The following is a 14,905-nucleotide window of genomic DNA, read 5'->3' on the forward strand; positions in this document are numbered from 1 at the left end:
ACTTGCTAGTAGCTTCATGGATTTAAGTACTAAGTGTATGATTCAATTCAATTGAATCTACTTGAACTTATAAACAATAATTAAAATTATTATTTCCTCCGTCCCTTTTTAATTTTTATATTTCTATTTTTATTGGTCAAATTAATTAAGTTTTGACCAAAGGTTATAAGTACTCTTTCATTATTTTAAAAAACTGATAACTACATCTTAAAGTAGATCAAAAATTATTTCCGATGACATATTTTTTTTCTTTTTTTCAATTAATAAAATATTAATAAATTTCAGTTAAACTTTAATCAATTTGTTCGACATAAAAATCAAATGTAACGAACTAAAAAAGGACTGTGAGAGTAATTTATACTTTGGGGCATTCCCAACTACTTTTTTTGACAAAATATATTGTAGTAGTTTTTTTCTTCAAAATTCCTTATAAATACAACAACCGGCACTGTATTTTATTCTCTTCTCTCTCGTCGTCATTTCTCCTCTCTCCTCTCTCGTCGTCATTTCTCCTCTCCTCTCTCTCCCAAGTTGAAATGGCGGTACAAGTCTGTTGATTACACACACATTTACACAAATTCGCTAAAACTCTCTTTCTCTCCTAATGCGTAAACATTTCAATATACACACCGATCTCATCAACTTACTAGAATCAATTTGAGCAATCCAAACCCACAGCAATGCGTGTAAAGCAAATGCACCCTCTCTGCTGCATCCCGCTCGACGATTCCCCGATCGGAGATCACTCGCCGGACCTCACACTCTCCGACGTGCCACGCCATCTCTCCGACGCCAATGCCGGATCTGAGTCGGCCAGCTGCTTCGCTGGAGTGCTGTATAAGTGGACTAATTACGGTAAAGGCTGGAGATCTCGCTGGTTCATTCTCCGCAACGGTGTCATCTCGTACTCGAAGCTTCGTGTCGAGAATCGCAATGTTTTAACTTCCGGCGAAGATGTCAGGATCATAGGTGACGCTTCTTCCGGCCGCTTGTCGCGTCTTAACAGCACCTCCGGTGGAAGTAAAGTTCAGACTAAACCCCCTGGAATTGTCCATCTCAAGGTAATATTGCAGAATCTCGCTAATTTTACGGGATGTCAATGGTTCGAACCTCGTCTCGAAACAAGACAATGTCTTATTAATTAAAGAAAAAATATTTTCACATATACACAATGTATTTTTAATATCGATAAATTTATGATTGATATTTGCCAACTATTCCTATAGATATGGCTAATATTTTTTCCGTGTTTGTGGTGAAAATTAAGAATCACATTTAAAAAATTTCGGTGGAATAATAAAAATGCTCGAAAAATTAGTTGGTTGTAACTAGAGTTTGTTGTGAACGGACTGACAAACATACACGCTCAGTTTATTGTCTGCGTTTGTGTTTGGCACTATGAGAAATGTACCTAATGAACATATTCAAGTACCACTTGAATCATGAAAAGGACTACTTATGAGTAATTTGTAAGTTTGATTTCTAGATATCTGAGCTTGGGACTCCACTAGCTATTAACCACTGGTTTCTTCAGGAACGTGTATGTAAATTTTGTTTTACTCTACTGTTTAGAATTATAATAATGCCCACATTGCTTGTTTAAGGGGTAATTAGCCTGTAAAGGTGTATAAACAAGCTGTTGTTTTACAGTGGCTACTGGCCAGTGGCCAGTGGGTGACATCAACAGGTGAAAATGTGGCCAATGAAATATGTTGGTGCCTGGCTCTTTAGATGGTTTAGGTTTCTTTGTTTTTTCTTTCGGTTTTACAATATAATCAAATTATATCTTTCTGTGACCTGTTTTTTTTTTTTTTTGGATCAGGAATTGTGTTTTTGCTAATGTTCTTGTTTTCAGAGACCTGGAAATGAAAAAACCACAATTTTTTTCCTTGAACACTGTATTTTTTTTAGTCTTTGCCTGGCAAGTTCTATCTGGCACAGGTATATGTCTATGAACTGAACCCTTGAGCAACAGAACAAACGTTGGACTGTTTTGGGGTTTATTCTTGAGTAACTGAGTATTTTCTGCTAACAAAAGAGTCACCAAACATATCTCTTTGCCTTCGAAACATCGAAGATAGATTTTGGGTTTGGTCATGTTGTCTATTTTATAACATTTTCCTGGCTGTGGCCTGTGGGTTTGGATTCATTTGGGCTATTCGCAGTTCCTAGGTGACTTAATTAATAGTGATATGCCGCATATGGACTGTTCATATGGACTTTTCAGACTTATGCTTTGAACTTTTTAAGTCATTGGTAAGGTGTCAACTTTTTTGTCTATGGTAGAAGGGACTTGGGAGGTATAGTTGAAGGTCTGGGATATTTTCACCAACTTGTGTACTCTAATGAATTTATAACCAATAATGTTCATTTGTTTAAAAATTATAAAACTATCTGAATTTATATTTTCGATAAGATCATCAATACATATATCACATATTTTTACAAGACTATAAGTTCATAGTCGAATTTATATTTTTTGAAGACCAGATTTTTTTAATGTATAGGTTGGTTGTGGGTGGACGGAAAAAAATTTACATAGTTTTTTAAAATTTTAAATATATTTTAAAATAATATTATGAATGTCCCAGACTTTCGGATGGTGGCCGGACCTAACCATAGTTCTGGTTTATTTTTTTTCTTTTTAATATTGCAAATATAATTTCTGATTTATATGCTGTCTCTCTAACATGTAGCTTTTAAAAAAAGTTTTAACATTTGTACATATCTATTTGTCAGCCTTAAATGGGGTTTTCCGTTATTTCTTGATGCGTTTTATTATTTTGAAATTTGTATTAAATCATACCGAACATCTAAGGATTACATAAAATGTGCTGGCTTTTGTAGTTTGCTTATGAGATCCTTTTCTTCAATTTTCTTAGCAGATCTCTTCATTTAGAGAGAGTAAGTCGGACAATAGAAGGTTCTACATTTTTACTGCTACTAAGACCCTTCACCTGAGGACACATTCCAGGAAGGAGAGGGTGGATTGGATAAAAGCTTTATTTTCAACTAAAAGTCTTTTTTCACTGAGACCATTAAATGAAAATTTCTCTCTGGTACCAAATGACATATCTATATCCACAGCAAGGCTTAAGAAACGGTTGCTTGAGGATGGGATCAGTGAGACACTTGTGAAGGACTGTGAGCAGATTATGCTCTCAGAATTTTCAGAGATAGAAGGACAAGTTAAAGTTCTTTGTGAAGAGCGCTCCAATTTGCTCGACACATTAAGACAGTTGGAGGTAAGTTTTCGTAAAGCAGAAATTATAGATACTAATTTACAAAGTTGTATCATATGTTTTTTTTTTAGGTGCATCATATGGAATGTAACTGCTAAAGATTATAGTCTTATCTTATTATTTATTTAGTAGACTTCCAAACAAAGTACATCATATGGAATGTAAATGCTATTTGTAATCCAACATTCTTTTTTGTTATCAAGCCATAACTATTCTGTGTTGTTTATGAGCTAATAACAGCTTGGATCTCTTAATTTCTCCATACATGTTAAAAAATGTTAACTCATCTAAAACCTTAAGGTGTCAAAGGAAGGCCCCAAGAGTCCCCTCCTAAATCGAGCTTTCTGATATTATGTTTTAACAAGCTCATTTAAAACCTTAAGGTGTCAGAGGAAGGCCCCAAAAAAACGACAATGCCATTTTAATTATAAAAAAGAAGAAATTTGAAATCTCAACAACTCTAGCTTAAATTAAAAAGAATGCTAGATTAGATGATAAAATTATGTTTTGGCTAAAGGCTTACTTCAGTTTCAAAAACATTACACTGATATCTGCTTCAAGTTCTACATGCACCTTGTCAAACTAGTCAGTTCTTTCTTTATACAATTTCATATATCATTATCAGCATGCATGCAGTATATATGAAGAGAGTATCTACCCTTCATCATCCATTTGCTTTTGCTTATACTAATGAACTACATCCTTGAAATTGTTAAGTTGTTTCCTAAATGCAAGATTCTTTGTTCACCCATTGCTAAGCATCTATGTTTTGCATGTCAGGCGGCCAATTTTGAAGCTGAAACCTCCGGTATTCAGGATGGTGAATATCACCTACCAAAGCATGACTATGGAGTAGGGCGTGGTAAGTAAATAGGTGTGTTATAGAAACACACACACACACGCACACACAGGGCAAGAGAAGAAATGGGGGAAAAGCCTAGCATAAACTTGAATGCAGTATCTGCCAACTTTTATCTGGTCAATTTTGTTAGCATTTTCTGATGACTGCTAATGCTCCCAATAAATCTTACATCTTAGATCCCCAATTTATTTATCCGTCCACATTACCTTCACTGTCAACATCTATATGTCATAAATTTGTAGTCACTGTGATACCATGCATTTATTAAACATTGACTAAAAAGTTTCTAGTTGTCAAATCTAGGACCCCTGAAATACTCTTTTATTGCTATGTAGCTGATGGTTAAGTCATTATAGGTTTATAAATTTATTTTACCTTTCATTTTAAATAGTCCCTGTCTTATTGGATCTAGGGGGTAGATTAAATTCTTAGACTGAAGTGCATCTATGGCTAAAAATATTATTAACTTGATATTGATTTAGAGTTATGATGCTTTCCTTTCTGATAGGTAAAGTTCTAGGTAACATTCCTTTAACTTTCTTCCACCACCTTGTCTCTAAGCTTATGTCTCTTATCAGCACATGGAAGATTCAAACTAGACAATAAGGCCATTGGTCTTCCCAAATCCTGTTACATCACATTTAGTTTCCTAACGGCAGCATGTATCAATTTATTTCAATAAGATTACTCTTAATTAAGTAGTAACATATTCTGTCTGTACCATTAGTATCCTCTCCCTCCACTCACAAGATACCGGTTTATGTGAATATTACCCAAGTACAGTCAAATTTATCCGGGGTAATTTGCATCCTATTTACATATTATTACATTTAAACAGTCCAGTTACACAAAATATACCATGTCGTACCTCCAAAAACATCCAACACATTCTAGTCATTTGCATTGAATCTCTTCTAGTTAAGTTGAATGATAAGGATATGGACTGGTTTGTAGTATAAATTCTTACTGTTGAGGTATATGACTTTGGCATGCAGAATACAGCACAACTGAATCCTCAGATGATGTTGAGAAACAAGAACTTGATGAAGTGTCAGATGAAGAGGAAGCATACTTTTTTGATAGCAAGGAAAATTTTCTTGAATCGACCACTAGTTCTGGCTCTATCAGTCACACGACGAACAGTGGCAAAAATGAAAGTCAAATTAATGATACCCACAAGATGAAAAATAAAAAAGATACTGGCGCCTCTAGATATCCTCACATTGAGAGGAGAAAAAAGCTACCAGATCCAGTTGAAAAGGAGAAAGGAGTTAGTCTTTGGTCTATGATCAAGGATATGGTGGGAAAGGATCTTAGTCGTGTTTGCCTGCCTGTATATTTTAATGAACCTATTTCTTCTCTCCAAAAATGCTTTGAGGAATTGGAGTATTCATACCTTTTAGATCGGGCGTATGAGCATGGGAAAGAGGTACAATCCTTTACTTTCCTACTTGTTGTGTCTTGTTCAATCAAGTTTCTTATGCATTTGTATCTTCCTAATGTAAGATATCAGTACTACCTTCAGAATTTCGTACTCCGTCCACTAGTATCATCCTTATATTGCCTCTCAGTTATCCTGTAGTAAATAACTACCAGTTATCCTGTAGTAAATAACTACAACGTGCACCACTTCCTGGTGTTAGCAACCTCTATGAATATGTAAAAATTAATGATAACTGAAACAAATTTTGCTGACATATATCATTGAATGCCCCATCAGTGATATGTTTCTAGGTTCATTTTTGCCTTGCTATTTCAGAACTTCTAAAGTAAGGATATGTTAAGTTTAGAAAGGCCTTATGATATGGTATTTAGAAAGGCTTTATGATGTGGCTTTTTTCTCACATTTGAAGTCCATGTGATGCATCTGATCTCCTTGACTCCATTTATAAGTAGTCTTGAGGTGAATTCAATTCGTTAGTTGTTTGATGTATATGATTTGCTTAGGGTAAATTGAAATCAAGGTACATAAAGATAATCAACAGAATTTAAGTTAAGGCTATAGAGGATGCAGCTTTAGGAAGATAAAAAACCTATTGTAATTCATCTCCCTCTCCTCCAAAGCATATATGGTCTTTAGTTACTTTTGTGGTATATTAGTCAGACATTGTTGCATTGGATAGTGAATCCCATATATTTTCTGTACATGTGTACTTGTCACCATTGATGAACTATTGCCACATCTGACATATCGATGACTGGTTTCTGCGAAAAGTATAACCGTTAAAGACACTGGTCCTTCTCAGTTGTTATCTTTCAGACTGAAACATATTAACCTTTTTCCTTATCTGATATATTTATTGTGATAAATAATGTAACAAATATTGTTCTTAAACATGTGTTATGTGTTTGACTCATTTATTATTTTTCACAATGTCTGATCTATCTTTATTATGCTTTTAGGGCAACAGTCTCCTTAGAATACTGAATGTTGCTGCTTTTGCCGTTTCGGGATATGCGTCATCAGATGGCCGGCATTGTAAACCCTTCAATCCTATGTTAGGGGAAACTTATGAAGCAGACTATCCTGATAAAGGACTGAGATTTTTCTCCGAAAAGGTATTTATGAGACAAGAAAGCACAAAAACTGTAGCCTTCCATCCCTCTTCAATTTTATTATACAATAAAGAAATACTGGAGGATGATTTTCATGAAGCACATTTGTGCTCGATCTTGTTTATTTTTTAATTTGAATAGAAAATGGGGTTGGCTTCCTTGAAGGATTATCACACCTGAAGCAGAGGCACTCATATCTACTTGCTTGTTTTTAGCACAGATTATTGCATGCTAGATTAAATGCCCGAATGGATTGTAGACAAGTTGAGAAAGAAAATCTTACGTAACACATTTGCAGCATGCAGACTGATTTAGTGAATTTTTTCTGTACTACTCTTGTTATTTCTTACTGTAATATGTTTTGATTACTTGAAACAGGTAAGTCATCATCCAACCATCATCGCCTGCCACTCTGAGGGTAAAGGGTGGAAATTTTGGGGGGACAGCAACCTTAGATCAAAATTCTGGGGAAGATCAATTCAGCTTGATCCTGAAGGAACGCTTACTTTAGAGTTCGATGATGGTGAGATATTTCAATGGAGCAAGGTTTGGATTCTCTGCTCTAGTTGCTCTTTTTTCCGATTTCATTTTAATTTTATAGTTGAAAATAATCTTAAATGTAGTATGATTTCTCAGGTTACAACTACCATTTATAATCTTATCCTGGGGAAGTTATATTGTGACCACCATGGAACAATGCAAATTAGTGGTAATCGCCAGTATTCATGCAAACTCAAGTTCAAAGAGCAATCTATTCTCGATCGAAATCCTCGTCAGGTACATAAAATATTTTCCATTTGTTATTTCCTTCTGACATCCTTTTTACAAAAACCTTAGGTGCTTGAAGTCAGTAAACTAAATAGCTTCTGATGGAAATATACCATCACATTTTTAAATGCTCCTGCAATTTTAATTTTTTTACCTCATCTACAGGTTAATGGGTCTGTTGAAGATGTTTCTGGAAAAAAAGTTGCTTCACTTTTCGGCAAGTGGGATGACAGCATGTATTATACAAAAGGAGACGGGAGTATCAAGACGAAAGATTTTTCTGATGCATCTTTGCTATGGAAGAGGAATGAAACACCTCCTAATCTTACTCGGTACAACTTGACGCCATTCGCGATTACACTAAATGAGTTAACACCCGGACTACAGGTAGAGATGACATATTGAACAATGATTTCATATGCATCTTCTCTTTCCTCTTATATATCCAATGTCTTTTTTAGCTTTGTCTGATCCCGGGTATTTGATCACGGATATAGGAGATGCTTCCCTGTACGGATTCAAGACTGAGACCAGATCAACGACATCTGGAGAATGGTGAGTATGACAAGGCAAATGAAGAGAAGCTAAGGTTGGAAACACGACAGAGGATGGTATGTAATAAAGCTTTTTTTTTTTCTGTAAATTAGGATCTCTGATCCTCAGATGAAACTCAAACTATAATTGCAATTATATTAGCCGCAGTAGGCATTTAAATGTACTTCTAAAATAGTAGTATACGAGTTTTTATATTTAGTTAAATCACTCGTTGCCCACAGAAATATTGTAGTGCATTCAAATTTATAGGTTTAATTTCTCTGAGGGCTTTGAATCTTAGGAAGATATTAGTTATTTAGAATATACCGACTAGTTAGTATTTAGCATCCATTCTCCAGATTGTGTTCTTGAGCATCCATAATAGTACTTGTCCATACTTGTATACTGGACCTGTTTTTAGTAGTTTATCAGTATATGTACGGATCATGTTTCTAAATTCTGTTTTTCTAGTAAATTTAACTAGTTTCTGTTATGCTACAGTCAAGGATTGTTACCAAAATTTTTTCCCTTGTTTCTGTTATGTTGCAGTCAAGAAAAATACAAGAAAATGGCTGGAAACCCAGGTGGTTCAGAAGAGAAAGTGAGGATTCCTCCTTTCACTATGCTGGTGGTTACTGGGAAGCACGGGAGATGGGTAAATGGAATGAATGCCCAGATATATTCGGCAAGTTCAGCGATGCTGCGGTTAGTTCGAATAAGGTGTCCTGATTTCGAAGAGGTAACTTCTCTGTTACTTTTCAAACTTAATGATCAATTTGAGTGTTCGGAGTAGCTAACTGCTAGCCCTACAGTTTAATTTTACATTGAGCCAGTCACTGAAATTGTGCAAATTATATACTTTTTGTGCCAGCTAATTTTTGCAGTTGTCAAGTACAGACTCTAACTGTTTACTACCCCTTAAGGCACCAACATTGCATTTAAAAGAGTATAAAAAATTATGCAGTAATGTGACTACGTTTGTATAAAACTTTGAAGGTATATGTGGAGGTTATCTGTTACACTAAAACTTTTAGAAGACCAGTATTAATTGTCCATTTCACAATACAATTCAGGAGTCTTAGTATTTATTAAATTGTTCTGTAGCGTTATCTTGGTTGTATTGAATTGTAATATTGTGATTTGTGGGGATACAAACCATAGAAAAGTTTCATTATAAACATGCATTTCTAAGGATGTATCCTTACCCAATTGTGCACATTTTTCAGCTGATGCAGTACAGAAAACCCTTTAGTACAAATTAAGTGGTAGCTCTGCATATTCAACCCCAATCATCATGTTGTTTCATTGGTGTATAATGGCCTGAGGCGGACAAAGGTAGATTCAAATGAGATTTTACATCAGTATCAAGATTTTCGTGTCATAGTTTTCTGTTGTGATATATTTAGGGTATTGACAATCTTTTCGCCTATTGATTTGTTATAGTTCCTAACTGGACTTCATTTTATTAGCCTTCGGTTAATCATTTATTTAGATCATCTGTTGTATTTCCATGCTAGAAGTAATTGAAATGTAATACTTTGCAGATAGAGAAAAAGAAAAGAAAAGAAAAAGTGAAGCTTTTTTTGGTTTCACCGTACTTGTATAATGCTACTACAATGATTGTATATATATAGGCTGATCATCTTCTAGCTTTATGCTGGGAACTAATTTCTTCCATGATTCTATTGCATTTTTACATATGCACTATGGTCACAACTAGCTTCGCAAGTTGTATCCACTTTTTCTATGATAAATTGCGCGCGCACACACACAATGAATATAACGGGTAGAAGATGATAATGATCTTGCCATGAAATTCCTCATGCATGGCAAGTTTCTGTATCTTCCGCTACAATTCCCTCAGTTAGACTTCGGTCGTTGTACTTGTACCATTTAGCACAAAGCAGGTATATACCCAGGTTGAAAACATTCATTATTGCCAGCAACCAATAGAAGTTATAAAGCTTCCCTTGGTTAAGATTATTAGCTAGCCAAGGCTTATTAGCTCCAGTAACCATGTGAACTATGGTAACTAAAATGGAGCTCAAGAAAGACCCTAATGATAGTGTACTCAAAAACAGCCCCGTGCTTATAGTCTTCATTCCTTTAGGACACTCCCTTAGGAAAAAATCAAGCTGTCCCGTATACATGAATGCCTCCCCAGATCCAGTAAGGAAAAACTGCGGAATTAACCAGAAAACACTCATGGGAAGAATGGCAGCCGGATCATCAACTAAATCATGCGATTTAGCAACATTTAGTCTCTTAATTTCAGTTAATGCTGCCACCACCATTGCTAATATTGATAGAACAAGTCCTACTCCGATACGCTGCAATGGTGTGACGCCTTGGGGATTCTTTAGTATTTTTCGAGCCACTGGCGTGATGAAAGCATCATAGACCGGGACAGTTATGAGGATGCTACCAACAGTAAAAGCAGACAAGGAGGCTGCTGGAATTTCGAAAGATTTTCCGATCTGACGGTTCATGGTGGTAGCCTGTGACACTGAAAATGTGGTCATTTGTGCGTAAATTGTCCAGAACATGATTGTAGTTGCCCATATTGGTAACATTTTAATCACTTGCTTCACTTCTTCAACATCTGTTAAACTTGAAAGGTACCATTTACTCATGACATGAATTTTGCTACCAGAACTTTCATCTTTGTTATCAATGAGAGCTGCCCTGTCCAAGAACCTGTAATATGTTCAGAAATCAGAACCGTAGTTATATTAATACGAACATCTATTCAAGGCCCGTTGGAAGTTGCAAGTTTGGAAAAAAAAGTTGAAGTCGGAGGCATGTTAGAGGTTTGACTATTTGACCATGTTAATCATATTATTGGTGTTTGATAGTTGGTTACAGGTTGCACTCAAAAAGCTAATATTAAAAATGTACTTAAAGAAGTTTCTTTGATTAGAGGATTAACACGTACATAGTTAAAATACAAAAAATTAATCAAATAATTATTTATCAAATAATATCATTCAAAATATTTAACTCAATCCTCAGTTAACAAGCTGGTAAAAATAGTCGTTATAATCGGCTAGTACAAATAACTAATTTCAATTTGCTAACTACTAATGAACCATTACACAAAATTGAGCCAAATCTCGGTACATAAAAACATCTTGACAAATAATAAAACCTCAACTTATTAAGAATCATGACCATACAACATCTACAAAATAAGATTTTATAACAAAATGTAAGGATGATAAAGAGAGAATTGTGGATAATTATTTGTTTCAATGTTCGCTACGTCCAACTCAAATTGAAAAAGTGGATGAAAGTCGTAGATGGGTTAAATTTTATATTATAAAAATATTATTTTTCAGAAGTTTTGAAAAATACAGAATAGAGAGAACTTTAGAAACAAATGTAAAAAAGTAGATGAGACTTTGAGTAAGCCGTCCACTTATTATGGGAGTGACATATTTGTAAACGTATATACATCAGATCATTTTTATTAATCCGTGATTCGGACGACACTACAATGTTGATGTAGTTTTGAATGGACAGATAAGTTGAGTGCCGCTTGTCAGGCACCAACCCTACTTAATACTTACCGGAATACTTAACTATCTTCATTGCTGGCCGAAGAGTTAGCTATGTACACAAGTAACTCTGGACAAACCCCTTTTGGTAATAATATACTTAAATGAAGTTTCCATTACTTTTCAGAAGACACATATCCATCCACTACAATTATGGGGTATTTGGCCGGGCTTATAAGCCTGATTTTAAGATTTATAAGTTAAAAACACTTATTCGTACTGTTTATGTCAAAAGTCAAGAAGTATTTATAAGAAATTGACAATACTATCTTATTATTAATGGTTTTTTACTTATTTCTCAAACACTACTTTAATCTCTTATAAGTCTTAACTTACTCTTAACTTCTAATTCACTTCTTTACTTTAAGTAAGAAGCACTTATTTTATGATTACCCAAACAACCCTTATAATTTATGGCTTAAAGTTGAAATTTTGACAGTGAAAGTAATTTGGCATGAAACGAATTAACTGACACTTACAAGAACTGCTTGCTATGTGGTAGCTTGGGCTTGGTTTCTTTCTCACCATCTTCATTTTCGATGTCATCACCGTTATGTAAACGCGACAAATCCAATGGTATTTCCATATGTCTCTTCCTCCAAGCACCAACACATACACAGGCAATCTGTGTGAGAGGGCTTCCCGTGAGTTTCTTGAACCTGTATCTTTTAGTACCTGATAAAAACACTAAAAGGCCAATGACTATTGCACAAGCACATAATCCATAACCCCAAGGCCTCCCTAGTTTATCTTGGATGTAAACAAATACGGTCACAGCTGCAAGTGATCCGATGTTTATAAAGAAAAAGAACCAGCTGAAGAAATTGGTCATCAGGGTTCTTTCTTCTTTATCCGTCTCATCGAATTGATCTGAGCCAAACCCCGAAACACTTGATTTCAAACCACCGGTGCCTAGTGCAGTGAGGTATAGGGCTGTGTATAAGACTGCCAGTTGCATACCGCTTGCTGCAATACATGATGGTTCACCAATTTCGCATTTTGTTGGGCGAAGGCTAGGGATTATAGTTGAGATTGATAAAATTGTCACACCCTATATGTTAGACATGTTAGACAGAACAACTTTAATTTCTCTCAAAAGTTCTTTACTGATTTGAAGAAACAAAAGACTGATTAAACATGCAAGCAACATTTTTAGTGCTAGAAAATAAAGTACTTACAATTCCTTGGACTGTGGCAAATATTGCAATGTTCAGGTACCTATTAAGAGATAATCTAATAAGTAGAGGTACATGTATGGCGGAACCAAGATTCTGAAAATAGTCATAGCAAAAATAATTAGGGTGTTGGCCCTCGTTATCACTATATCAATCATTAATGCCCTAAATATGAGGATCCGAAAAAGTAAAAACGCTAGATTATCGGGTATTAATAACTGATATTTGAGGTTATTTTTTTCAACTCTGTTATTCTGGGCATTACTTCCAGCTGAGTTTGTGAGATCTGGTGTCATTTTTCATATAATTATCACTAGTTTTTCGATGTCAGCCAAATTGTACTATCTGTGCATGTGTTTATATGTATGCGTGAAATACCTTCCAAAGAAAGTATCAGCAACAAACCCGCCGAGCAAACAGAGTATGTAGGAGGTTCCAAGAAAGTTGGTGACAATGTTGGCGGAGATAGCATTACCTAAATGCATGGTTCTGGTTAAGTAAGTCACCAAATTAACAGCAATGCCCACTGTAGTCAGTCTTTCACATGTTTCAACCCCTGAAAGATGATCATGAAATTTAAGTAGAGTAAAATCTGTAACATTAAAAAAAGATTTTATTATAGCTGCAGGGTTGAAAGAAGAAGCTCAAAAAAACCTAGAATCAAGGCGGCGCCGGTCCAGCCTCCAGTGGTGGATCTGCTAGCAGGACAGCTTTTGTAGTCCCAAGCATCTTGGAGAAATGTATCCATTTGTGATTCTTCTGGTGCCATTTTTGTTAAGTTTCTTTCTTCTATGAATGGCATTACGCTGGGAGCCTCAGTGATCTATTGTTTAATAGAATTTAACACCTAATGTTTAAGTTAGCACCTTGGACAAGGCTATAAATATATACGAGGAAAAGAAGTATTTAGGCGAAACAATTGCCAATTTTTAACCGATTTTTCTGATTTATTTGTAAGCAAAGCTAAGGGCTGTATTCACTGTAGATTGTGTACGCCGAATAAGTATTGGTTCCATTTATATGCCATATTTAACAGATATTGATATTAAATTAAAATTTTAAGATGTTTGCTATAAGAAAAGGATAAAATAAATTAATAATAAAAAATGTTAAATTTAAAACCGATCAACTATATTCAGTTGGATGATGTTGTTTTGATGACGTGACTAGTTTATAACTGTCGACCAATAACTTGTCGAGACAAAATTAAATCGACCACTTTTATGATCAGTTATATCTTTTCAGACTAAATTAATTAATGTTCGAGCAACATTTGTAAATTGAGATGGATCGCTTGTACATTGGATCCTCAATTTTGACCGGCCAATAATCAATATTAAATGATCTATCACTGAGCCGTGTATGGATACACATGGCTTAATTTTTCTAGTGACACTCCTGGACCCACTTCTTTTAACAGGTATAAACGAAAAATAAAACTGATCACATTATCATCGCTTAAATCTCTTTTATCTCACTAAAAATCCTCCAAACTGACCGCCTTATTTTTTCTGGTGACACTCTTGGACCCACTTCTTTTAATAGGTATAAAAAAAATAAAACTTTCCACATGCATATATGATCGCTTAAGTTTCTTTTATCCCATTAAATCCTCTAAATTGACCGGTATAAAATCGGACACAACACCTGTTCAGTTTAATTTTACAACACCGACTATCGTGCTCCCAACAATTATACCAATCTACATATGCCTTTCTACTACCAACCAGTACTATTTTAATTAACAAAAATTTCCCTATTTTTTTGGTTTGATGAGAATGGAGAAACGAAAAAGGAAAGATCATTGATGTACTAATTGAATCTGTCGGAACCGACGAGGCTCGAACACGCAGCTTCCGCCTTGACAGGGCGGTGCTCTGACCAATTGAATTACAATCCCAGGGAAATAAGAATAAGGGATTTACAAAGGACATGGGGTTCAGGGTATATTAAAAAATTGTTGGGCCGAGCTGGATTAACCAGCGTAGACACATTGCCAACAAATTTACAGTCTGTCCCCATTAACTGCTCGGGCATCGGCCCAAACTGAAGAAGAGTTATAATATATGATTATGATGTAAAAAAACTTCCCTTTGGAATACTCTATCCTCAAGGGAGGTTGAATCCCTGCTGCCTCCTCGAAAGAGAGATGTCCTAAACCACTGGAAGATGGAGCAGACATATTCTCCCAACCAATTTTGACGGTCGATT

At 35.2% G+C, this 14,905-nt stretch overlaps 2 protein-coding genes across 3 annotated transcripts; one reads left to right on the forward strand and one right to left on the reverse strand.

Annotated features, from left to right (window-relative positions):
- Window positions 1-442: 442 nt before the first annotated feature.
- On the forward strand, window positions 443-9,630 carry LOC108197244 (oxysterol-binding protein-related protein 2A). Of its 2 annotated transcripts, none has more exons than XM_017364806.2 (11): window positions 443-1,061; window positions 2,883-3,245; window positions 4,023-4,104; window positions 5,100-5,533; window positions 6,508-6,663; window positions 7,039-7,206; window positions 7,297-7,437; window positions 7,594-7,815; window positions 7,926-8,039; window positions 8,512-8,701; window positions 9,189-9,630. In XM_017364806.2, exons 1-10 carry the CDS (start codon window positions 681-683, stop codon window positions 8,689-8,691), a joined length of 2,241 nt encoding a protein of 746 aa, XP_017220295.1. In that variant the 5' UTR covers window positions 443-680; the 3' UTR covers window positions 8,692-8,701; window positions 9,189-9,630. The 2 variants fall into 2 exon arrangements, with proteins under 2 accessions (XP_017220295.1, XP_017220296.1); XM_017364807.2 differs by having other exon boundaries at window positions 444-1,061; window positions 2,886-3,245.
- A 141-nt stretch (window positions 9,631-9,771) lies between these two features.
- Window positions 9,772-13,463, reverse strand: LOC108197246 (protein NRT1/ PTR FAMILY 6.3). Its single transcript, XM_017364809.2, has 5 exons — window positions 13,349-13,463; window positions 13,073-13,250; window positions 12,698-12,737; window positions 11,999-12,570; window positions 9,772-10,659 (listed from the first exon to the last, which is right to left on the reverse strand). Exons 1-5 carry the CDS (start codon window positions 13,461-13,463, stop codon window positions 9,783-9,785), a joined length of 1,782 nt encoding a protein of 593 aa, XP_017220298.2. The 3' UTR covers window positions 9,772-9,782.
- Window positions 13,464-14,905: the final 1,442 nt, after the last annotated feature.

This window comes from Daucus carota, chromosome 8 (assembly GCF_001625215.2).
Source record: "Daucus carota subsp. sativus chromosome 8, DH1 v3.0, whole genome shotgun sequence".
NCBI lineage: Eukaryota > Viridiplantae > Streptophyta > Magnoliopsida > Apiales > Apiaceae > Daucus > Daucus carota.

Coding starts and splice junctions, on each gene's coding strand:
- LOC108197246 (XM_017364809.2), bottom strand. CDS start 13,463: ATGGCACCAGAAGAATCACAAATGGATACATTTCTCCAAGATGCTTGG. Junction 13,251..13,348: donor CGGCGCCGCCTTGATTCTAG/GTTTTTTTGAGC, acceptor ATCATCTTTCAG/GGGTTGAAACATGTGAAAGA. Junction 12,738..13,072: donor GCTGATACTTTCTTTGGAAG/GTATTTCACGCA, acceptor ATCTCTTAATAG/GTACCTGAACATTGCAATAT.
- LOC108197244 (XM_017364806.2), top strand. CDS start 681: ATGCGTGTAAAGCAAATGCACCCTCTCTGCTGCATCCCGCTCGACGAT. Junction 1,062..2,882: donor CTGGAATTGTCCATCTCAAG/GTAATATTGCAG, acceptor CAATTTTCTTAG/CAGATCTCTTCATTTAGAGA. Junction 5,534..6,507: donor CGTATGAGCATGGGAAAGAG/GTACAATCCTTT, acceptor TTATGCTTTTAG/GGCAACAGTCTCCTTAGAAT.